The sequence below is a fragment of the Dermacentor variabilis genome, chromosome 9 (genome assembly GCF_050947875.1).
Source record: "Dermacentor variabilis isolate Ectoservices chromosome 9, ASM5094787v1, whole genome shotgun sequence".
NCBI classification, from domain to species: Eukaryota; Metazoa; Arthropoda; class Arachnida; order Ixodida; family Ixodidae; genus Dermacentor; species Dermacentor variabilis.
This window is the reverse complement of record NC_134576.1, coordinates 64,885,004-64,909,004: the sequence shown is the minus strand read 5'-3', so window position 1 is coordinate 64,909,004 and position 24,001 is coordinate 64,885,004. Positions and strand designations below refer to the sequence as shown.

Here is a 24,001-nt window from a genome sequence, read left to right as displayed (position 1 = left end):
AAAGCGTCTGAAGTAAGAACAGAGGCCGATGAAGGCGCGGAGTTCTTTGAGCGTCTTGGGTTTCGGAAATTCTGCCACGGCGCGAAGTTTGGATGGGTTGGGGCAAATGCCGTCTTGTGATACGACGTGACCCAGAATCGTGAGCTTGCGAGCGGCGAATTGGCACTTTTTCAGGTTCAGTTGCAGGCCTGCGTTGGTCAAGGACATCAACACTTGCCTAAGACGAAGAAGATGCGTGCTGAAATCAGGGGCGAACACAACGATGTCGTCGAGATAGCACAAACACGTGCTCCATTTTAGGCCGCGCAAGATAGTGTCCATCATTCGTTCAAAGGTAGCAGGCGCATTGCATAGGCCAAATGGCATCACATTAAATTCGTATACACCATCCGGCGTAATGAATGCAGTTTTAGGGCGATCAACTGCTGACATCGGGACCTGCCAGTAGCCCGAGCGTAAATCCAATGGAGAAGAATTGAGCGCCTTGCAAGTTGTCCAGAGCGTCGTCAATGCGTGGTAGAGGGTAGACGTCTTTTCGCGTTATCTTATTAAGACGGCGATAATCGACGCAGAACCGAATAGAACCATCTTTTTTTGTGACGCGAACCACCGGTGATGCCCACGGGCTATTGGAAGGTCGAATGACGCCGCGTTGAAGCATGTCGTCCACGTGCTCACTGATCACCTGACGTTCCTTGCTGGATACGCGATACGGGGGCTGCCGCAATGGCGCGTTGGAGCCAGTGTCGATCTGGTGGCTGACGGTTGACGTGCGACCCAGAGTAGGCTGAGCGACATCAAAAGAAGAACGGAACTGGGCAAGCAGGTGAAAATGGGAGCGCTGCTCGGAAGTAAGGTCACCGTAAATGAAAGGTGTGAATAAGTCAGGTGATGACGGAGCAGAAGTGCAAAGTGCACAGAAGTCAGTGAGCTCTGTATACGAAGCATCCGACACGTCGGTTATAAACATGTCATCAAGAGGCTGAACATGGCCAAGTGCTTCACCGCAAAGAGCCGTCAGGGCTGTAGGAAGCGGATTGCAGACAACGATGGCGCTGAGACCGGCTGAAATGTCAAGCGTGGAGAAAGGGAGGGGAACATCTTTGCGGGTTATGAAGAGTTCCGAAGGAGTGAAGAGGACAGTGCCTTCAGAGACAGCGCCACAGAAGACGGGAACAACGGCAGACGAGTACGGCGGTATGGCGATGTCTTCTCGAAGGACTAGCTTAGCGGGAAGAGATGAGGCGCCGACGAGGGGTACGTCACACAGAGGCGATAATTCGACTTCAGCACGTGCACAATTGATGACGGCGTAATTTCGCGAAAGAAAGTCCCACCCAAGTATCACGTCGTGAGAGCAGGACTGAAGAACCACAAACTCCACAATATAAAGAACGCCCTGAATAACAACTCTAGCTGTGCATGCTGCTAAAGGCTGCAATGGCTGTGCGCTTGCTGTGCGAAGAGAAAACCCAGAGAGTGGCGTCGTAACTTTTCGTAAGGCGCGAGAGAGGCGTTCGTTTAGGACGGACACGGCTGCTGCAGTGTCAATTAGCGCAACGGTGGGGAGGCCGTCCACAGTAAGGTCGACAACGTTCGAAGGCGACAATGGACGACTTGTACAGATCGATGGCGACGCAGTTCTCGCCTCCTGAACTGCGGCGCTTAGTTTTCCTCTTGCGTGGGTGAAAGGCGCCGACGCATGGGGGATAACGAGCGGCGACGCGGGGAAGGCGAACGACGTGTAAGGACCGGGCGCTCGGTTGGTGACCTGTTCGACTGCCGACTAAAATAAGCGTCTTGAAAAGGTTGCACGTCGGCGTAGGGAGGCGACTGCACCAACCCATCAGAGTGCAGCATGCGGCGGCGGCAGAGTCGTGCAACATGGCCGGAAATACCACAGGCATAACATATGGGCCTGTTGTCTTGTGTGCGCCAAGGATTAGCAAACGCAGAAGCAGGCCAATGAACGGGATGACGAACGGGTGGTAGCGGCCGCGGATGTAGCGCAACGAGTGGTTGACGAGGAGGCTGCGCGGCGGCGGATGCGTAAGTAGGTGGCGCGGCGCCAGGGTACAGCTGATGCTGCATTGGTAGAGCTTCAGCAACTTGAGGCTGCGCGGCGACGGATGCGTAAGTGGCGCGGCGACAGGGTACTGCTGATGCTGCAAAGGTAGAGCCTCAGCAACTTCCTCTTCAATAACCCGCCGGAGCGTAGGGGCGAGCTGTGTAGGAGGCTGTGACGGCGGCGGCTGCTGTAGCTCAGCGAAGGGCATTAGACAGAGCTGACGTGCAATTTTCTCCCGCACGAAAGCTTGGATTTGTGTGAGCAGGGGAGAGCGATCAGGGAGGACGGTCATGGAAGAGAGGGCCTCGTCCGTCACTGAGGGGCGCCTGGTCAAATCGCGCTGCCTTCTCAACTCGTCGTAGCTTTGGCACAAGTTTATGAGCTCTGCTACGGTGCGCGGACTCTTGGCGATCAACATTTAAAAAATGTCATCGGCGATGCCATTCAGAATGTGCTTCAATTTCTCATTTTCGGGCATAGAAGCATCCACACGTTTGCACAGGTCGAGAACCTCTTCGATGTAACAGGTGAATGTTTCACCGGGTTGTTGCGCTCGCTCTCGTAACCGCTGCTCGGCGCGCAACTTGTGGACGGCGGGGCGACCGAAAACTTCAGCGATACTGGCCTTGAACGCGGACCAGGACTGAAAGTCGGCTTCGTGATTTTTAAACCACAGGTGAGCCACTCCCACAAAGTAGAATATGACGGCGTTTAACGTGGCGGTATCATCCCATCGATTGTGCAAGCTCACCGCTTCGTACGTAGCGAACCAGTCATTGGCGTCCTGTTCATCCGTACCGCTGAAAACCGCTGGATGGCGTTGCGGGACAGCGCCAGAGCAGGCAACTGGGGGGTGGCAGGACGTCGGCTGGTGAGAGTAAGACATGACGGGAGGCAAAGTCCGAGACCGGAGTTCCAGGGTGCAGATGTTCTTGAGTACCCCGCACCTTCCACCAGTTGTAATGGGTGCACTGAACAGTTGCGAGGATAACGTCTCTTCGGAACCGAGGTGGCAGGTGACGCAGAGCAGAACAGCTGGTTGCCCGTACGGCTCACACTCGTGCCAAGCACTGGCGATCCGGTTGGCCCACTGGGTGCACAGCAGGCATGGCAGAGACGATCTGGCTGGCCTTGTTCTTGTGCTCTTCTTCTTCATTACAAATTCAAAAGCAAGCATTCAGCCCGCTTTCGGCACTGTGTATTTAGATACTGCTTTTTTGTTCGACGAGCGCTTGTCCCGTCTTCTTTCTCGTGTTTCGTTTGTGTGTGCGCTGCCCAAGAATGGAAACCACTTCTGTTGTATGCGCTAGCAGCGGCCGAAGTTCACGCGTGCCGAGAAATTGAATATGTGCACGATGCATTGAACATGACCGGAGTTCATTCCCGCTTCACCACTGCACAATCGATCAGAGTTACTGGACGATACATGCCAGCGTCTTGGTCGCGCCGGCATTGCTGAAGCAGGACTGATTACTAATATTTGCTAATACTAATATTAATGCTAATATAGCAAATACGTCCCTTGAGCACTGTTAAAAAATGGCCAAGCTGTTTACATTGCTGCCTCTATTCAATATTGTAGGGGACGTACTAGTTAAAAGTTGTGTACGCATGTCGTACTTGTGCTATGCAGCGATATGCAGCGATATATTTTGTTAATTTCCGCACAGCGTCGATAGAAGTTTGTTGTCGCCATCAGAGACAACACGGATTTGTAGCAAACATATTGTGAGAAACTTGAAAAATGACTTGAGCTCGTATGTGCCGCATCGTATGTGCTGATGATTTTTCCGGCGGCACATACGACGTCGTTTCCAATTACCTGCTCAGCGTCACTTGAATGGTTAAGCAGACCCTGCCCTTTCGCCGCATATAAGCCATAAAAATAATCGTCAAGCGTACCGATCATCTTAAAGGCAAATATAAACGTGTACAGTCTGTTTCACACTGAGGGGAAAACGCGGAACATATTGCATCGCGATGCGGCAAGCAATGGAGTCGTGCGGCGGCAGCAGCTTGAGCAGGCGCAGATGCTCGAGGGGCGGAGTCGTGATCTGCGTCGTCTGCTACGGCGGCGCGCGCTGGCCGCATTGTCGGGAAGCGTGCTATCACGTGCTGTCAGGAGCAGTGCACCGATTTCATCGCTACTGCGGGAACTGAGCTGATATTCTTTACTAAACGTTTTACGTCGCCAAGCTCTGAGCCCTCATTAGCGATAATGGAGTTCCACAAACTTCTTTTGACAGCATGCTTCGTTTGTTCTTTCAAAAGGGTGGGGTACTGAGCGCGTGCACGTATATTTCTTCACTCTATGTGCTACCGTAATAAGCAGCGACAAGACGCACCAGGATGTGCGCGCAACGTGCTCAGTCTTTGTTTGACTCAAAAGGATAACAAAGCGCTCAAAAATGATAACTATATGTGGGGGTCGAACATGATGAAACAAGCGGATACGATTAAAGGAATGTTTTAGGTTAAGACACTGAGTGTAAGTGATTTTTCTCGACAATCATTCACTACACCAGACAGACACTGCCCGCCGGCGGGGAACTGGACACGTCACGCTCGGAACTTCAGTTAGTTTCTCGTCATGTCCCCAGCGGCAGCGATGACAGCGCTCATCCTGGAAAGCAGTGAAGTATAGAATGACTTGATCAGGGATGTGCTCATTCGCAGCACGCCTCAGTCGCTGACGATGGTGGATCGAAGCCTATCCTCGGGCGACTGATAGAGGGGATGGTGCGGCAGCGATACTATCAGCGAGCCCCAAACATTTTAAATGATGTTGGCGCCCGGGGATTGAGGCGACCACTCCAAGAGAGTGATTGCGCGCTCTTCCAGCAGTTCTTGCACAACACGAGCAGTGTGGATTGGCGACCTATCGCGTTAGAATAAATAGTCGCCTTGCAGAAACGGGCCGTCAAGAATGTATGGAATCAGTACGTCGTCTATGACGGCCCTGCAACGATGAACTGGCTTTCGAGGCGTATCAGTGGGCGTCGCGCAACGCTTAGTAAAGAATACCGGCTCATTTTACGCAGTAACGATGAGATCGGCGCCCTGCAACTGACAGTAGAGGGTTTCCCGACAATGCGGCCAGCGCGCGCCGCCGTAGCGGACGACGCCGTTCAAGATCCCGCCCCTCGAGCACCTGCGCGAGCTGCTGCCGCCGCCTGACTCAAGCGCTCGCCGCATCGCGATGCAATGCGCTCCGAGTTTTCCCCTAAATGGAAACAGACCGTACATCGCCCTTCGAATGGAATGTCCACGTGCACACACGTAGGGACACACCGCGCGCGGCACGAAAGATGCCCAAACACGCGCAGTGAAGGAGGCAATCAAGGCGGTGCGAACGAGAGGTGGGAGAGGAGTACCACCCGGTAATAGAATTTTGCTTCGCATGCGGCGCTCTCAACGCCGGCGCAGCAGCGCCGCTCTCGGTACCGTTCTTGTCCATGCCCATTTATTTTGCTTGATTTCAACTAAGATATCATTAACCCGCGTTTGTTCCTTCACCCAAACTGCTCTTTTCTTACCTTAATGTTACACCTATCAGTCTTTTTTCCATAGCTCGTTGCGTCGTCATCAATTTAAGTAGAACCCTTTTCGTAAGCCTCCAGGTTTCTGCCCCGTACGTCAGCACTGGTAAGACACAGCAGTTGTGCACTTGTCTCTTGAGGGATAATGGCAACCTGCTGTTCATGATCTGAGAATGTCTGCCAAACGCACTCCAGCCCATTCTATTTCTTCTGATTATTTCAGTATCATGATCCGGATCCGCAGTCAATACCTGTCCTAAGTACACTCTTACCACATCCAGTGTCTCGCTACCTATCGTAAACTTCTCTTCCGAGACTGTTAAACATTACTTTAGTTTTCCGCTGATTAATTTTTAGACCAACCCTTCGGCTTTGCCTCTCCAGGTCAGTGAGCATGCATTGCAGTTGGTCCCCTGAGTTACTAAGCAAGACAATATCAGTGAATCGCAGGTTACTAAGGTACTCTCCATTAACTCTTATCCCCAATTCTTCCCAATCCAGGTCTCTGAATACCTCCGGTGGTGGCTGTGGAGGCGCTATAGATATATATAGATGTATATCTATAGATATAGATATAGATATTTTTACATAACGCTCGTCTAACCCTGATTCCGTAATGCCTCCATGACTGCTGAGGTTACGACTGAATCAAAACGCTTTCTCGTGCACATTTCTCTATCACCTGATTCATAGTGTGAATGTGATAGTGTGAACGGAATACATCTACTTAGGAGAGGTAGTGACCGCAGATCCGGATCATGAGACTGAAATAATCAGAAGAATAAGAATGGGCTGGGGTGCGTTTGGCAGGCATTCTCAGATCATGAGCAGCAGGTTGCCATTATCTTTCAAAAGAAAAGTACACAACAGCTGTGTCTTACCAGTACGCACGTACGGGGCAGAAACCTGGAGGCTTACGAAAAGGGTTCAACTTAAATTGAGGACGACGCAACGGGCTATGGAAAGAATGATGGGTGTAACGTTAAGGGATAAGAAAAGAGCAGATTGGGTGAGGGAACAAACGCGAGTTAACGACATCTTAGCTGAAATCAAGAAAAATAAATTGGAATGGGCGGGACATGTAATGAGGAGGGAAAATAACCGATGGTCATTATGGGTTACGGACTGGATTCCAGGGGAAGGGAAGCGTAGCAGGGGGCAGCAGAAAGTTAGGTGGGCGGATGAGATTAAGTAGTTTGCAGGGACGACATGGCCACAATTAGTACATGACCGGGGTAGCTGGAGAAGTATGGGAGAGGCCTTTGCCCTGCAGTGAGCGTAAGCAGGATTATGATGATGATGATGATGATGTTGATGATGATGATGACGATGATGATACTCCGTACATTTCTCTGTAACCTGATTGATGGTCTGAATATGGTCTATTGTTGAGTAGCCTTTACGGAATCCTGCCATCCCCATAACCGAAGGCAAAGTTGCACTCTTTGGTAAATACGAGGCAATAACTCCGGCAAGTGCTATACCGTACGACATAGGTATCAATATGGTATCCTTCTCCAAAATGTTTGCAGGAACAGAGGAGCAGTAAGCGCCATATATTTTTTTCTAAGACCCGAAGCGAAATGTTTAGGACCCTGTGTTTCTATCTAGCCGTTTTTCCACCTGCCTTGGGTCACTGGGTAGTCAGCCGTCGAATGGGTAGCGCATCGAGCTGCTGTTCTAAGGTAATTCGGTCAAAAACTAAAGATCCGATTACATTGTAACCTATTATATAGCATCGTGTGTTACCGTACTGCTCTTTAACGATCCTCTTTGATGCCGACGTGGGCCGCTGCAGACGTGTGACTGCGTAGGTATTGTTGTTACTCTGTATGTGCCACTCAGCATATAGTGGTATCCAATAACTCACTTTGATGCCAGCTTGAGCCACGGGGTATGTCCCAGTAGGTGTGTGCTTCATTGTGTAGTGCTTGCTGTCGATTATGGGACAGGGAAAACTAACGTGATGCCATGATTTTGTACGCAGTTTGCCAGCTGTTCCCGAGAAGAACGGGCTGCCACCAAGCATCCCACCACGGCAACCGGATCTTGATGAGTCGCCAGCCTTACGGGCAGTTAGGGAGTCGTCCATGACTGATTCCTGCGCTGAGTCAGCGGTTAGTGGAATGTCCCTGGAAGCCGACGAACAGACTGGTAAGACCGGCGTAGCGAAGACAGCATCGTCTAAGTGTGCCGAGCGCAAACGAAGAACCTCTGGCAGTGGGTTAAACTTGGGCGTCGAAAAAGGGCCTGTTCCCTAAAAATCTTCAAATCCTTGGCAAAGAGAAAAAACGGCATCCGCGGCATGCCCAGTAAATGTTCTCTTCGTTACATTCTGGGAGCATGTTTAGGTTGTACCGCTCCCGAATTAAGCTGCCCGCTCCCAAATTAAGCGTGGCCCGCCCACCAATTCAAGTAGCCCCACCTCTAAATTTAAGCTGGTAATGTCCAAATTACAAGGTGGTCCATCCCCAGATTTCAAGTTGTTCTACCCCCTAATTGCACTTGCGTCGCCTTCAAATTTCATGTTTCCAGAAGTAACAGTGCATACGGCATTTAAAGGCAGATACCATGAAACAGAAAATTCTTTTTGAAATTGGTATATTTCTTCATATATTTGCGAACTTTATGTACTCGCCATCTGATGCAATTCACTTGCCTTCCTAATTTGTCCCGACTGCAGGCTCATGGTCTACAGTGCTTCTGTTCTTTTCTTCTTTACATGTGTATCTACGAAATTTAGAAAACACTGAAGCTCTGTTCTAGCATGTGAGAGCAGACGCCGACCTACACGGCACTGACTTTGTGGCAGTTCTTAACGTAAAATTCGACAATAGATCTCGCTCTCAGTGATTCCGCTGGAAGCATGAAACAAGAATGTGAAGATACTTTCAAAACGACGAAGCAAATGACAAAAGCGCTGAAAGTCATCCGAGAACCGAAAATAAGTAGAAAAAAGTAAAGCTAGTTCCACAGAGTGAACGCTGTCCAAACAGCGAAGCTGGTGGTCGTCCTCTCTTTAGCGAGATTTCATATCTTTTGTATCGTCATCGTCGTTTTGCTAAATTCGAGCTTCGGCTCTGGGTTGCGCACACTCTTCAGTTGCGTGAGGTTGTGATCAAGCCACAGTCTGTCGCACACCTTGAAGTTGTGGCCGCAGTCACGGTCGAGGAATTCTCTTGAACCACCCACCAGCAGCCTCCGTGGGAGGAATCTCTCTGCGTCATCTCTGCTGGGCGTCCTACTCTCGAAAATGAGGGTTTGCGTGCCTCTGCTAGCGCTTGGATTGGGTTGGCTACTCTTGAAAGTGGGGGGTTGCCTTGCCTCCAGGTGCAGTTGGCGTGCGCTTCCCGTTCTCAATCCTCGGCGGTAGCGGCTTCCCCGCGCTGGTGCTCTGCCTGCGCTTCTCGCTCTCGAAGCTCGCAATTTGCGCAACGTCTGCACTGCCACTCTCGTGCAAGGTTCCGCTGCCGCTCGCGCAGCACGGAATCCATGGGACGAAAGAGCGCGCGTCGGCGAAACACCTGCTCCTATACCCTTCTCCTCTCCCTCATAATGGTCTATCCCTTACAGTGAGTTTGTGTCATTAACTTGCCCCCTGCGTGACATCGGACGTCGGACGGCAAAGGCTCGATTAGAACAGCTACGCTGCCAAAAACAATGAGACAAGTGCACTGCATATGCGGGAGTTCTTAAATTGAAAAAATTTGATAAACATAGAGTCAGCAAAAAGTATTCAGAATTGACACTTGAGTTGACTAAGTATGCATAAGCCTGCCCCTAAATTTCACTTGGCACACCGTCCAAATAAGCTAGCCTACACCCACACTTCAAATAACCCCCGCTACGGCCACCCCTAAATTTCAAGTTGGTCGACTCCGAAATTTAAGTTGCCCCACCTCTAAATTTCAAGTTGCCCCACCTTTAAACTCTCCAATTGACTTGGCCAACCATGAAGTTTAGGCGTGCCTATGCCCCGCTTTCAAATTTGTCCATCCCCAAATTTCAAATTTCAACAGGGCCTTCCGTTCGTTACACGGACTTGCTTTGGGTGACGGAACGTGCACAGCGGTGTTTAGTGAGTGCGCAGTATTGAAGTTTGCTCGCCCCCAAATTACAAGTTCACCCATCGCCAACTTTATGTTGGCGACCCTAAGGTTCGCCCACCCCCAAATTTCAGTTGCATCATTCATAAACTTCATGTCGGCCAACCCCCAAATTCAAGTTCGTCCATCCTCGAATTTGGCCGACGGCCAAATTTCAAGTCGGCTGCCCCTCAAACTTCAATTTGTCCCGCACCCAAATTTAACTTGGCGCACACCCCAACTTTAGTTGTGCCCGCACCAAAATTTCAATTGTGCCACACCCAAATTTGTACCTCGAAATATGGTGCTCATCGCCAGATATATGTTGGCCAAGCCCCAAATTTAATTTAGCTCAGCTCTAAACTTATTTCATTTCATTTCATTTATTATACCCCTCAGGGCCAAGGGCATTACAGAGGGGGAGTGGTAAATACAAAAGGAAGACAAAGACAGTTATTTACATGAGTGTTTAAATGGCACCTGTATATACAATATTAGCTAAGGCTTCACGGAACTGTTCATAATTAATATGGCCTACAACTTCGGCGGGAAGATGGTTCCAGTCACGCGAGGTTCGCGGTAAGAATGATTGTGAAAAACTTTTAGTGCTGCATGACAAAATACCAACTTTGTACTGATGATCAATGCGACGGGATACATAAATTGGATGGGGGATGAGGTGATCTCGTAGGGTATGGTGATGGTACAACTTGTGGAAGAGGGCAATACGAGACACTTTTCTGCGAGATGCCAGCGATGGGAGGCAAAGATTAGATTTCATGTTAGTTATACTCGCTGTGCGGTTGTAGTTAGCAAGAATAAAACGTACAGAGTTATTTTGAACCATCTCGAGGTCAGTGATTAGGTTTTCATGAGCAGGGTCCCATACCGGAGTCGCGTATTCGAGTTTGAGTCGTATTAATGTTTTATATAACAAAAGTTTCAAATTAGTAGGTACGTTGAAAAAGTTGCGACGTAGGTAGCCAAGCATGCGATTAGCGTTTTTGATTATGTTTTCAGTATGAAGAGACCAGTTCAGGTTAGAAGTGATGTAAACACCAAGATATTTATATGAAGAAACTGATTCCAACGACATGTTGTTAATGTAGTACGACGGTATAGAGGGTGCACCCCGAAATTTCAGTTGATTGACCCTTATTACAGGCTTTGCCATGCATTTCGTATGAAGCCTTGTGTGTCCGTTTTCTTTTTTCTTCTAGTTTTTGGTTTCTTTTCCGTATCGCTTAAGTTGCTCCCAATTCGCAAATTACACATTTTTGTACAGATACAAAACGATACGCTGTTGTGCAACGTACAGATTCTTTGTGATTTTGTATTTATGATTGTGTGCGACACTAATTTTGTGCTGTGCTATGCTATATAAATTAGGCGATACATCGCAACAGCAATCTGCATTGTTATCTGTATGCAGTCTCTATCGCATCTACATATCACTAGAAAATGAATGCATTATGATAGTATTTTATGACAATATTTATGACAATATGACAATAGAAGACGCCATGTTGTATGTAGAAGTATGAATGTAAATCAATGTAAAGGACGTTTAAAAGCGTTATAAGGTAAACAGCACAGAATGTTAACATTATAATGTAAAAATTATGAAATAAATATTGCTCATTGTGAAATAATGCAAGCGTTAAAGGCTGGGAAGCAGAAATATTTAGAGAGCAGAAGCTGAGAGTTGCGGCACATTAAGGAAACTGCCTGCCATTTTCATGGACCTGCTATGTTGTAGTGCTCAAGAAGTCTACCCTTCGAAGAGTCTGAGAGTGCAGTGGTTTGTTTAGAAAGGAAGTAAAAATTCAACAGAGAGAACTTGATCACTGTACTCTCTTCAATGTGTGTATGGATGCTCGCAATACTGATTACTGAACACGGTGGCATTGCTGTCTGCAGCAGGGTTTTGGTACGGGCTAGTTACTATTACATTGTTTCAAAGATCACTTACAGCGCGTTAATAAACATAGATGCGCCCCCGAAGCATAAAACCGACACGAGTATGCATTAAAAAAAACCATGACCGCCACCTCAAGATGTAAGAGAGCGCATGTACGACCTCAAAAAACAAGTTCTTTATCTGTTAATGCAATTGACAGCTTACTGAGTCACCTTCAGAAATCGCTGCTGCTTAAACAATAAGTGCAGTGCATTCGTTGGAATACCTAGCTAAGATAATGCATTTTTTTCAGAACGGAATAAAGCCACATTGTGCGCAATGGACACCTAGAAACACTTCCGGCCCTTCGCGCACTTTACGCTTTGGGGTGAGGGCGCTTTTGTCTTGGTGACTCGGTATGAATGCGAGTTACTTAAAAAAATAAAGACCAATTGGAAGTCAGCGCTTGTATTCGTCGTTCTTTTGGTCCCTGTCTATGTACGCGCTATTAGTGATGTTTGAGGCAATGCTGTGCTCGTAAAGAAAACAGTGCAACTGTAAAGCTTTTCTGCAGAATTGGTTACTTTGTGTTAAATACTGACTTCTATTTCTGTATTCATTTTAAATAATCTCAATGCCATTGCGGTGCTACAGAGGTCAGTGGTACAGTTGTGGTAATTATTGCAGATGTTCATCTGAAATGAAGATTGGTTAGGGTTGCTGACGATGGAGGCAGGGATGCAATTACATTCCCATGAGGCCTTTGGTACGAATGAATGAAAGTACAAGTTGGTGTAGCAGTTGGCACTTGGATTTTATAACGATGATCAACATGGGTTGAGAAGTTAGAGAGCATGGTAAGGATTGGATTGGATTGCAAAACTTTATTTGTCCAACAGATGTAGGGAAGGCTTTAAGTCTTCCCACCTAGACGACGGCCAGGAGTCCTTGGACCCTAGCGGCGATTTGGCCAGTTGGACGGTCTTCAGTTGAATCTCCGGATCGGAGCTGAGTAATAAGGTCTCCCATTGTTCTAAAGACTATTCTTCCCTCAGAGGGAGCCTGTGGGCATTCCCACAGAATGTGATTAAGATTAGCCCTGGCTTTAAATAGCTTACACTGGCTGGAGTACTGACCCGGGTAGTAGAGGCTGCACAACACCGGGCTTGGAAACGAGTTGGTTTGCAGGCGACGCCAAGTGGAGGCCTGGCTGGTAAGGAGAACATTTTTGAGATCACGGTTAGGGAAACAGACTATGAAAGACAGACGGTCAACTGCACTTCAAGATAGATCTGGAATGTTAAGGGAAGACTTCATTGCCGACAGGATGGAAGTACAAGAATGATTGCAGTAAACAAAACCAGCTAAACGGTTCTGCATGGCCTCAAGAGAGGAAACCGCGGCGCTGTTTGACACACCAGCGCTGACATGGCAGCGCTGAACAGGGAACTACCCACGCTGGTCGGTGAAGTGGTATTAACTACACCGTTCGACTTATTGGATGACGTGAAGACGCAGCTAGCGGGAAGGGGCCTTCACGCACGAGCCATCTGCCACGGGGAAGATATCGTTGCTGCCGCCTGGTGGAAGATAATAGCCTGGCTGCCTCAAATATAAGAAGGACTGGCGACTACGTTCCCTTAACACGCCAGCATGCGACTCAGGCACCAATAGCTTGTATCGTATTGCTGACGGAGACTATATATACTTTCAGGCTGACCGCGGAACTTCCCACGTGGGGCAGTGAAGTGGTATCCACTACACGGTTCCACGGATCGGATGACGTGAAGACACAGCTAGTAGAAAGGGATATTTAAGCATGCGCCGTCTGCCACTTGGAAGCTAGGGTGGCTGCGGCCTTGCGTAGGATATCCTGGCTGCCTCAACTACCAAAAGGACTGAGACTGTGTTCCTTCAAAACAGCAGTGCTAACCAGGGAACATCCTATTCGGGGCAGTTAAGTGGTATCCACTACGTGGTTCCACTGATAGGATGACGTGAAGACACAGCTAGCAGAAGGAGATTTTTACGCACGCGCCGTCTGCCGCTTGGACGATAGCGTGGTATCTGCCGCCTGATGGAGGATATCCTGGCTGCCTCAATTATCAAAAGGAGTGAGACTGCGTTCCTTCAACACAACAGCGTGTGACTCAGGCACTAACAGCTTGTGCTGTATTGCTGACGGGGAGTGTATATACTTTCAGGCTTACCAGGGAACTTCCAATACGGGGTGGTGAAATGGTATCAATTACATGGTTCCACAGATCGGATGACGGGAAGACAAAGCTAGCTGAAACGGATCTTTACGCACGCGCCGTCTGCCACTTCGAAGATAGCGTGACTGCCGCCTGGTGGATTATATCCCCGCTGCCTCAACTATAAAAAGGACTGGGACTACGTTCCCTCAAAAAGCAGCGCTGACCAGGGAACTTCCCAATCGGGGCGGTGAAGTGGTTTCAACTACGCGGTTCCACTGTTCTGATGACGCGAAGACACAGCTAGCGGAAAGGCATCTTTACATACGCACCGCCTGCCACTTGGTTGACATCCTGGCTGCCTCAACAATAAAAAGGACGGGGTTACGTTCCCTCAACAAACCAACGATGACCAAGGGAACTTCCCACACGGGGTGGTGAAGTGGTTTCAACCACACGGTTCCACTGATCTGATGACGTGAAGACACAGCTAGCGGATAAGGATCTTAACGCACGTGCCTTCTGCCACTTGGATGATATCCTGCCTGCCTCAACTAAAGAAAGGACTGGGACTAGGTTCCCTCAACAAAGCAGTGCTGACCAGAGAACTTCCCACACGGTCTGGTGAAGTGGTTTCAACTACACCGTTCCACTGATCTGATGACGTGAAGACACAGCTAGCGGAAATAGATGTTTACACACGCGCCGTCTGCCACGTTGATGATATCTTGGATGCCTCAGCTATAGAAAGGACTGGGACTATGTTCCCTTAACAAAGCAGTGCTGACCAGGGAACTTTCCACACGGTCTGATGAAGTGGTTTCAACTACACGGTTCCACTGATCTGATGACGTGAAGACACAGCTAGCGGAAAGAGATCTTTACACGCGCGCCGTCTGCCACTTGGATGATATCCTGGATGCCTCAGTTTAGAAAGGACTGGGACTATGTTCCCTCAACACAGCAGCGCTGACCAAGGAACTACTGTTCCATTGATCCGATGACGTCAAGAGACAATTAACTGAAAGGGATCCTTACGTACGCACCGTCTGCCACTTGGAAGGTTGCGTGGCTGCTGCCTGGGGCTTTCTCAACTATAGAAAGGACTGCAACTATGTTCCTTCTACACAACAACGTGCGACTCTGGCACTAGCAGCTTGTACTCTATTGCTGACGGAGAGTATATATACTTTCAGGCTGACCAGGTAACTTCCCACGCGTAGCGGTAAAGTGGTGTCAACTACACGGTTCCACTGAACGGATGACGTGAAGACAAAGCTAGCTGAAACGGATCTTTATGCACGCGCCATCTGCCACTTGGAAGATAGCGTGGCTCCCACCTAGTGGAATATAGCCTGGCTGCCTTAAATATAAAAAGGCCTGCTACTGCGTTCTTTCAGCACAGCAGCGTGCGACTCAGGCACGAACAGCGTGTACTGTATTGCTGACGGAGACTAGCTACATTTTCAGGTGCGTTAAACCTCATTTACTTTTACCGGTATTTATCGGCAAAGCTGGAAAGGATGGATGCAAATCTGAAAGATGTGAAAGAATCAGTGAAATTTGTTGAGAACAATTATGATGATGTTCGAAAGTGTCTTGCAAACATTTGCACGGATTTGCGAAATCTGGGAACGGAAGATGACAAACTAAAAGAAAATGTTCAGTTAAAGAAAGAACCCACGGCAAATTAGGCAGATCTAATCGAACAGAAAGCATACAGCAGAGAAAGCACTGAAATTAAAGGATTGCCATTCGTAACAAATGAAATCTTCGAGAAAACAGAGCGAACACTGTAATCGTTTATTTGGATGATTGTGAGGTTGGTGTTGTGCATAGAGAGCCACGCAAAGAAAATTATAAACCAAACGTGATACTACGTTTCACATGTCGGTCGGCTCGTAACAGCATCCTCTAGTCAGGCCGGAAAAAAAGAAAAGGTTGACAACTGCCGACTTCGGCTTCAAAGAAGGCAGTGCTGTCTACGTTAAGAGAACCCTTGTGCTGAAAATAAAATGCTACTAGGGAAGATAATTCAAAAGGGAAAAAAAGGAAATGGAAGTACTGCTGGGTGTCGCAAGGCAAGATCCTAGCACAGAAGTGTGACAACTCCCGTGTTATCCACATAATGAAAGAAGAGGATATAACACAGTCTAAGTAAGAACTATTTGAAATGCAAATTGAAGTTCTGGTACATGGACAGTAAAAGATTTGAGGAAATCAATAGCTCTTTTGAGTGTGATAAATGCTCACTGTGGCATTGCAACATTCGTAGCATTAGCAAGAATGTTAGCAAACTGACGGAGAGTATATATACTTTCAGGCTAACCAGGGAATGAAAGGAAGGCCTGCAGCTCGATTTTGTTCATAGGTTGCGGTGCAATAAAGGGACTGACAACCGATTTGTAAGCACCCAGGTTTTCTGACGTTAATTTCTAGCTGAACAAAAATTTCAATGTGGCTTAATCGCTCACGCAAACTTTGCTTAAACCCGACGAACATGTACACCTCCCGGGTCACAACCTGATCACCAATTCACGACAAAGTGAAACAAATCGAGGAGGGTTTATACTTTTTATCAAAGTGAACCGTGAGCTTAAATTCTGTCTAGCCTAACTACAGAGGCATGATAGGAATATGAGGTGTTATATATTGAACTTTCCGAATCACAATCGGAGTGGTTCATCAGTCACCACGTTTCTAATGTCCTTGTTTTCTGCAATCATTTGCAAATATGTTAGACGAGGTATGCAGCAAAAATAGACAATTGTATATGGCTGCTTTAACTTAAACCTGCTCAATAACAATATTGGACTATATGAACCGTACGGGTTTGCGAATGTCATCACAACGCCTACACGTACAAGAAACACTTTTGAAACGCTTGATAATCATATTCTGTGCAATCTAAAGTCTGCAGCGATTACCTCCGGTGTAGTTCATACGGGTGTATCGGATCATTTTCCATCGTTTTTACTTGTAACTAGAAAGCTTCAACAGCCTAAACCGCGTCGTTAAACGCGTACATTTGTGGACAGAATTTTATTTTGAGATAAGTTATCTACGGTATGGGAACACGTCATTGAAGGCATAGATTTAAAAAAATGTAGGAGAACTTGAATATTTCGATATAATGCATAATTCTTTATCAAGACTTGATAAAAATACTACAAACAACCGATAAACCCTTGGATGTCGCGTATTGCCTTACATCTCTCCCTTATAAAGTATGCTTGGTATAGAAAGCAAAAAAGAAATAAGGAAAATGTTTATTACAGAATTCAACACAAGCACTTCGGGAACAATTTAGTAGCATACTTACGAAATTGTAGGAGGGATTATTGCAATCGTGCTATAAAAGAAAGTCAAACGTGCCCTAGAAAACTACGGGAAATAATTTATTCGTTAAGGGGCCCACTGAGCATCCAGGCTTCCTGACGTTAGTCTATACGGTGACTCAAAACAATTAGCAAAATAATTAATGAATTTTTCGCGAATATTGATCATAATCTCTCATTTCTATGTACTATGGCAAAGAAGTCCGACACGGCTGTGGACGACACGAAGGACGCGGACAAGAAGACGCAACAGCGTAGGCTTAGCCAGTCACACCAGGAACAGCGTCTAGCCCGAGCCCCACTTCCGTAGCGCTGGCGATCCGGCTGCGGAGCTCGGCACGGCGCACTTCTTCTTCCTTACAACTTCCCCCCTCGCTGAAGACGGAGCCGCACAGGAGGCCTAAAGCGTCGTGAGGACGAAGGGCTCGTGATACGGCTTGAGCCGATCTACGTGCACAATTTCGCGGCCTCGGCGACGCAGGTCCGTAGGGGGCGTCAGAGGTTCGATAACATAGTTCACCGGAGAAGTTTGGCGTAGAACCCGGTATGGTCCATGGTATCGGGATACGAACTTGGAGGAGACACCTTGAGTCGAAGTAGGAGGCACCCACAACCAAACAAGAGCGTCAGGCGAAAACTGGTGGTGGGGGCGCTCATCGTCATGACGAAATTTCTGTAGCGCTTGTTCTTGCGTTGTAAGGGAGCGAGCTAGTTGCCGACATTCTTCTGCATACCGGGCGGCTTCGGAAACCGGTGTACCCTCTGATAAGTCGGGACGGTAAGGGAGAATAGTGTCAAGAGGAAATGAAGGTTCGCGGCCATATAGAAGAAAGAAGGGAGAAAAGCCCGTCGTTGACTGGGGTGCCGTGTTGTAGGCGTACGTGACATAGGGAAGGATGAGGTCCCAGTTGGTGTGGTTGGAGGCAACATACATCGAAAGCATGTCGCCAAGAGTCCGGTTAAAGCGTTCTGTCAATCCGTTTGTTTGCGGGTGATATGCGGTGGTACACCGATGAATAATGCGGCATTCAGCGAGAAGTTCTTGAATGACATCGGCGAGAAAGACGCGGCCACGGTTGCTCAGGAGTTCGCGGGGAGCGCCGTGACGTAGAACGAAGCGTTGCAGGAGGAAGGAGGCAACGTCACGAGCCGTCGCGGCTGGCAGAGCGGCCGTTTCTGCATACCTCGTGAGATGGTCTACAGCTACAATGACCCAGCGATTGCCAGCAGCTGTGTATGGCAGAGGCCCGTAGAGGTCTATCCCAACCCGGTCAAAGGGTCGCGAAGGGCACGGCAAAGGTTGCATTGGTCCAGAAGGGCGGCAAGGATCAGGCTTCCGGCGTTGACATTCTGTGCAAGAGCGAATGTACTTTTGCACAAATGTGTACATACCACGCCAATAAAACCTATGACGTAGTCTGGTGTAGGTCTTGAAGAGACCAGCGTGTGCGCACTGAGGGTCGGCGTGGAAAGCGGCGCATACATCAGTGCGGAGCTGCCGAGGTATTACAAGCAGCCATTTGCGGCCGTCGGAACTGTAGTTACGGCGATAGACAATTCCGTCGCGGATGGCGAAGTGCGAAGCTTGTCGGCGTAATGCTCGGGATGGTGGGCGTGTAGGTGAATTAGAGATGTAATTTATCAAAGATGAAATCCAGGAGTCCTTGCGCTGCTCCAAAGCCATGTCGACAGAAGCGAACGGGAGAAGTGGGTCGTCTAGCACGGACACACTGACAATGTCGGCGTGGACAGGCGAGCGCGACAGAGCATCGGCATCGGCGTGCTTCTTGCCTGAGCGGTAGACAACCCGGATATCGTACTCCTGTAGCCTCAGTGCCCACCGGGCTAGGCGGCCGCAGGGATCCTTGAGAGACGACAACCAGCAAAGTGCGTGGTGATCGGTAACGACATCGAAGGACCGGCCGTACAGGTATGGGCGAAATTTTGTGATGGCCCAGATGATCGCGAGACATTCTTTTTCCGTGACGGAATAGTTGGCTTCAGCTTTCGTTAGAGTGCGGCTCGCGTAGGCAACAACATATTCTTGGCAGCCGGGCTTTCGCTGGGCGAGCACAGCGCCAAGACCAACACCGCTAGCATCCGTATGGATTTCCGTGGGAGCAGTTGGATCAAAATGGCGTAGTATCGGTGGTGTTGTGAGCAGGCGACGTAGCGTCGCAAAGGCATCATCGCAAGCCGGGGACCATGAGGTAAGATTGGGGTCTCCTCGAAGAAGTTCTGTAAGTGCTGCCATAATCGAAGCGAAATTGCGAATAAAGCGGCGGAAGTACGAGCAGAGGCCAACGAAACTGCGCAAGTCTTTTAGTGACGTTGCCTCGGGAATTCTGTCACAGCACGGAGCTTAGCGGCATCAGGGAGAACGCCATCCTTCGACACGACATGTCCGAGAATTGTCAGCTTGCGTGCGCCAAAGTGACATTTTTTCAGGTTTAGTTGGAGGCCAGCGTCACTGAGACAGCGTAAAACCTGCTCCAAGCGATGAAGGTGAGTAGGAAAATCTGGTGCAAACACTACTACATCATCCAAATAACACAAGCATGTGTGCCATTTGAGGCCTCGGAGAATAGTGTCCATCATTCGCTCAAAAGTCGCGGGCGCGTTGCAAAGTCCGCATGGCATCACACGAAATTCGTATAGGCCATCTGGTGTGATGAAAGCAGTTTTAGGCTTATCATCTGTAGCCATAGGCACCTGCCAATAACCAGAGCGCAGATCGAGGGAGGAAAAGAACTCTGCGCCTTGTAAGCAGTCTAGGGCGTCGTCGATCCGCGGTAACGGATAAACATCCTTTCGGGTTATTTTGTTTAGGCGACGGTAATCCACACAAAAGCGGATCGAGCCATCTTTCTTTTTAACTAAAACTACTGGCGATGCCCATGGGCTGTCCGATGGTTCAATGACACCACGCTTTAGCATGTCACCTACTTGCTCATCAATGACGCGCCGTTCGGTCGACGATACGCGGTATGGTCGCTGCCGTAGCGGTGAGTGAGAACCGGTGTCAATGCGGTGACATACAGTCGTCGTTCGGCCCAGAGAAGTGGTATGGCTGTCAAAAGCAGGGCGAAATTTCTCGAGGAGACGAAGAAGGTCATGGCGTTGCTTGGGGGTTAAGGCATTGTCGATGACATGGTTGAAAACGTCTTCAGGCGATGTGGACGTCACGGGACTACAGTAGAGGGTGTTGACCTCTGACGCTCCAATAGGAAGTTGCAACGTGGTAATGGCGTCGTAAGGCTCCACAGTGCCGAGAGATTCACCGCGAAGCAACGTAATCGGGAATGGGAAGTAATTGTATACAGGAAGGTGAGTCGCGCCAGCTTGAAGGCCAAGCAGCGCAGTTGGGAGTGGTGAGAGGTGGCGATGAACGAAAGCCGGCGAAGGTGTGAAGAGGACGGTAGCGACGGAGGCAACGGAACAGGATACAGGTGCCAGAACGGATGCGTGTGGAGGTATTTGGATGTCGTCAGTGAGGGACAACTTGGTGCAGGAAAGCGAAACGTCCTCAGATATGGCATTGGCAAGCGAAGAGAAGGCGACTTCTGCACGTGAGCAATCAATGACAGCTTGGTGACGGGAGAGAAAATCCCAACCTAAAATAATATCGTGGGAACAGTGGGGAAGAACGACGAACTCGACTGCGTAGAGCACTCCTTGAATTTCAAGTCTGGCGGTGCACGCAGCCACCGGCTGGACGTGCTGTGCTGTGGCCGTGCAGAGTAAAGGACCGAAGAAAGGCGTCGTGACTTTTCGTATTAAGCGGCAAAGTTTTTCGGAAATTACAGATATGGCGGCACCTGTGTCAATGAGGGCAAGCACAGAGACACCTTCAACAGCGACATCAATAACGTTGGTCGGCGAAAGAAGAGGGCTTGAGCGTTGCGGTGATGACGCAGTTCTTGCCTCAGGAACTGCGCCACCTAGTTTTCCGTGTCAGCAGGAGAGGGACGTCGACGCATCGGGGAGGGCGAGCGACGACGAGGAGAAGGAGAACGGCGGTCAGAAACTTGACGAAGGCTTGGGCGGGTAAGGGGCAAATCGCGGTCAGGAGCGTAAGGCAACGGATGGTCGTACGCGGCTGTGCGTGGGTCGTCACGTGGATGAAGTGGACGGCGGCGACACAGGCGTGCAACGTGACCGGGAATACCGCACGAATAGCAGATGGGCCGATTGTCCGCTGTACGCCATGAATTAATTACTCGATGAACTGGGGGTCGTGGCGGCGTGGGGGTAAAGACAGGGCTAGGCATGGGAGGCGGAGCCCGGAAGGTCTGTGGTCGTGGTCGTGCGACGGCGTCGGCGTAAGTCAAAGGGGCGGTGAGTTGAGACACCCGTTCCAGAGGAAGGACCTCGGACACTTGTTCTTCTATAACGTGTCGTAGGGTCGGACTAAGGGACGAACTTGGATCCGATGGGTTGGAGATGAGGGAGAGCTGGCGAGCAACTTCTTCCCGGACGAAAGCCTTGATTTGCGAGAGGAGGGTGGCATCTGGAAACGGAGAGGTCAAGCCGGACAACGATTCTTGATGGGGAACACGACGGCGGGTGAGGAGGCGTTGACGGCGGAGCTCGTCATAGCTTTGGCACAGTTCAATAACTTAGGCAACAGTAGAGGGGCTCTTCGAAATGAGCATCTGAAACGCGTCCTCGTCGATACGTTTCATGATATGCTTGATTTTATTGCCCTCAGTCATGGATGCATCGACGCGTTTACAGAGATCGATGACATCTTCGATGTAGCTGGTGAAGTTCTCACCAGGCTGCTGAGAGCGCGACTGCAGACGCTGTTCGGCACGAAGCTTTTGAACAGCAGGGCGGCCGAAGACCTCGCTGAACTTTGTCTTGAACACCGTCCAGCTTGGGACTTCGCTTTCGTGGTTCCGAAACCACAAGTGGGCAATTCCGGTGAGGTAGAAAGGGACGGTGGTCAATTTCATGAGGTCATCCCATTTGTTGTTCCGACTGACGCGTTCGTATGATGAGAGCCAGTCATCAACGTCGTGGTCGTCAGTGCCGCTGAAGATAGGCGGGTCCCGCTGGCGGAACGTGCCGGGGCATACGGTAGACTGGGGAGCAGATGGTGGTAAGCTCGTGGCGCTTTCGGTGGTCATGATGGCAGGGAGAGTCCGGCTGCGCAATTCCAGGATTGCAGGAGACCCAGCACCTCCACCAATTATGGCAAAGAAGTCCGACACGGCTGTGGACGACACGAAGGACGCGGACAAGAAGACGCAACAGCGTAGGCTTAGCCAGTCAAAACCAGGAACAGCGTCTAGCCCTAGCCCCACTTCCGTAGCGCTGGCGATCCGGCTGCGGAGCTCGGCACGGCGCACTTCTTCTTCCTTACAGTACCAAGTCCCGCAGCGAACCCCTGGTTTCCAGCACAGCAAACTCGTTCGTTTTTTTTTATGATACTGCTGACGAAGTGTCTACAGTTATTTCCATGCCGACCTACAAAGCCCCAGGATGTGATTGCATATTGTGTGCTTGCGCAAATTTTAAATTATGCTTTTCACACTGGAACGTATCCCAATCTACTGAAGAGAGTAAGGGCCCCTCCCATATTTAAGAGTGGTGATCAGAACCTGTTAGAAAACTCTCGTCTCATTTCAATACTCTCTACTATTAACACACTGTTCGAGAAGCTCAGTCAAGCGAATGACTCATCAGCATGGATCTCGGCCAAACAAGTCGACTAGCAGCCCAGTTATTTATGTTGCAAACTATGTTACCACTTGTCTGAATAAGAACGAAGTAGTAATTGGCACATTCCTAGATATTTAAAAAAGCATTCGACACTGTCTATCATCAGATACCGCTGAAAAAACTAGAATGTTAGGGATTTCGAGGACGCCCCCCCCCCCCCCAGTTTATATTTCTTTCAGAATAATCAAGAAGATACCATAGTGCTCAATTGGAAAATGTCTCGTGTGACTTCCTGCGCATTAGACACGGCGTTCCGCAGGGATCAGCTTTGGCTTCGATACTATTTTCCTTGTACATAAACAACCTAACCCAAAGGAGTGAGGCAGTCATGTATGCTGATGATACCATAGTAATCTGAGGAAAGGATATGGAAATACTGCTGGGTGTCCCAAGGCAAGATCCTAGTATAGAAGTCTGACAACTCCCGTGTTATTTATTTATTTATTTTATTTAGGAATACTGCAGGCCTTAGAAGGCCCATGCAGGAGGGGAAAGGTACATACAAAAAGAAAACACAATAGATTGACGAAGGAGTAAAAAAAAAAGCTCCGGAAAAATGTAATAGAAAGTACAATTACATAATGAGTAAAGCACCTCTAAATAATGCATAGAGAGTGGCAGATACAAATTGAAACGCTGTTTCACTAGCACAATTTCAAAGCACAGGAAATGTAATAGAAAAAAAGGAGGAGTGCATAATTCAAAATTACTACAACGCGCAAATCAATAAATATTGCACAACGATACAAATTGAAACGAGATTTCGTAAGAACAAGCACTAATATTAGATAGTAATAGACGCTATTCAGTCAGTGCTGAGAAGTTTGTTATAGGGTAGGCTGTTCCATTCCGTTACTGTTCTAAGGAAAAAGGAAGACATAAAGACATTGGTTCTACCATTATAAGGCGTTAATGATGCAGCGTGGCGATGTCTAGTTCGGCGGGCAGTAAGGGGTGTTATGTAAGGTTCGGGAGAAAGAGATAGTTTATTGTTACTCAGCAAGAATAGAAATTTAAGCCTGTGAATTTTTCTTCTTAGTTGCAAAGACTGAATATTGTGTTCAGCCATTAACTGAGTTGGAGAATCACTTGAGCGATATTTAGAGAAGATGAACCTTACTGCTTTACGTTGTATCATTTCAAGCGCAT

At 48.8% G+C, this 24,001-nt stretch overlaps 1 protein-coding gene across 1 annotated transcript in view; it reads left to right on the top strand.

The window, feature by feature from the left end:
* Positions 1-24,001, top strand: part of LOC142592761 (uncharacterized) — a 205,765-nt gene that overhangs the window by 144,161 nt on the left and 37,603 nt on the right. The window contains exon 15 of the mRNA XM_075704421.1: positions 7,595-7,761. Coding sequence (XP_075560536.1) covers positions 7,595-7,761 — 167 coding nt within the window. The remainder of the gene's footprint in view (positions 1-7,594; positions 7,762-24,001) is intronic.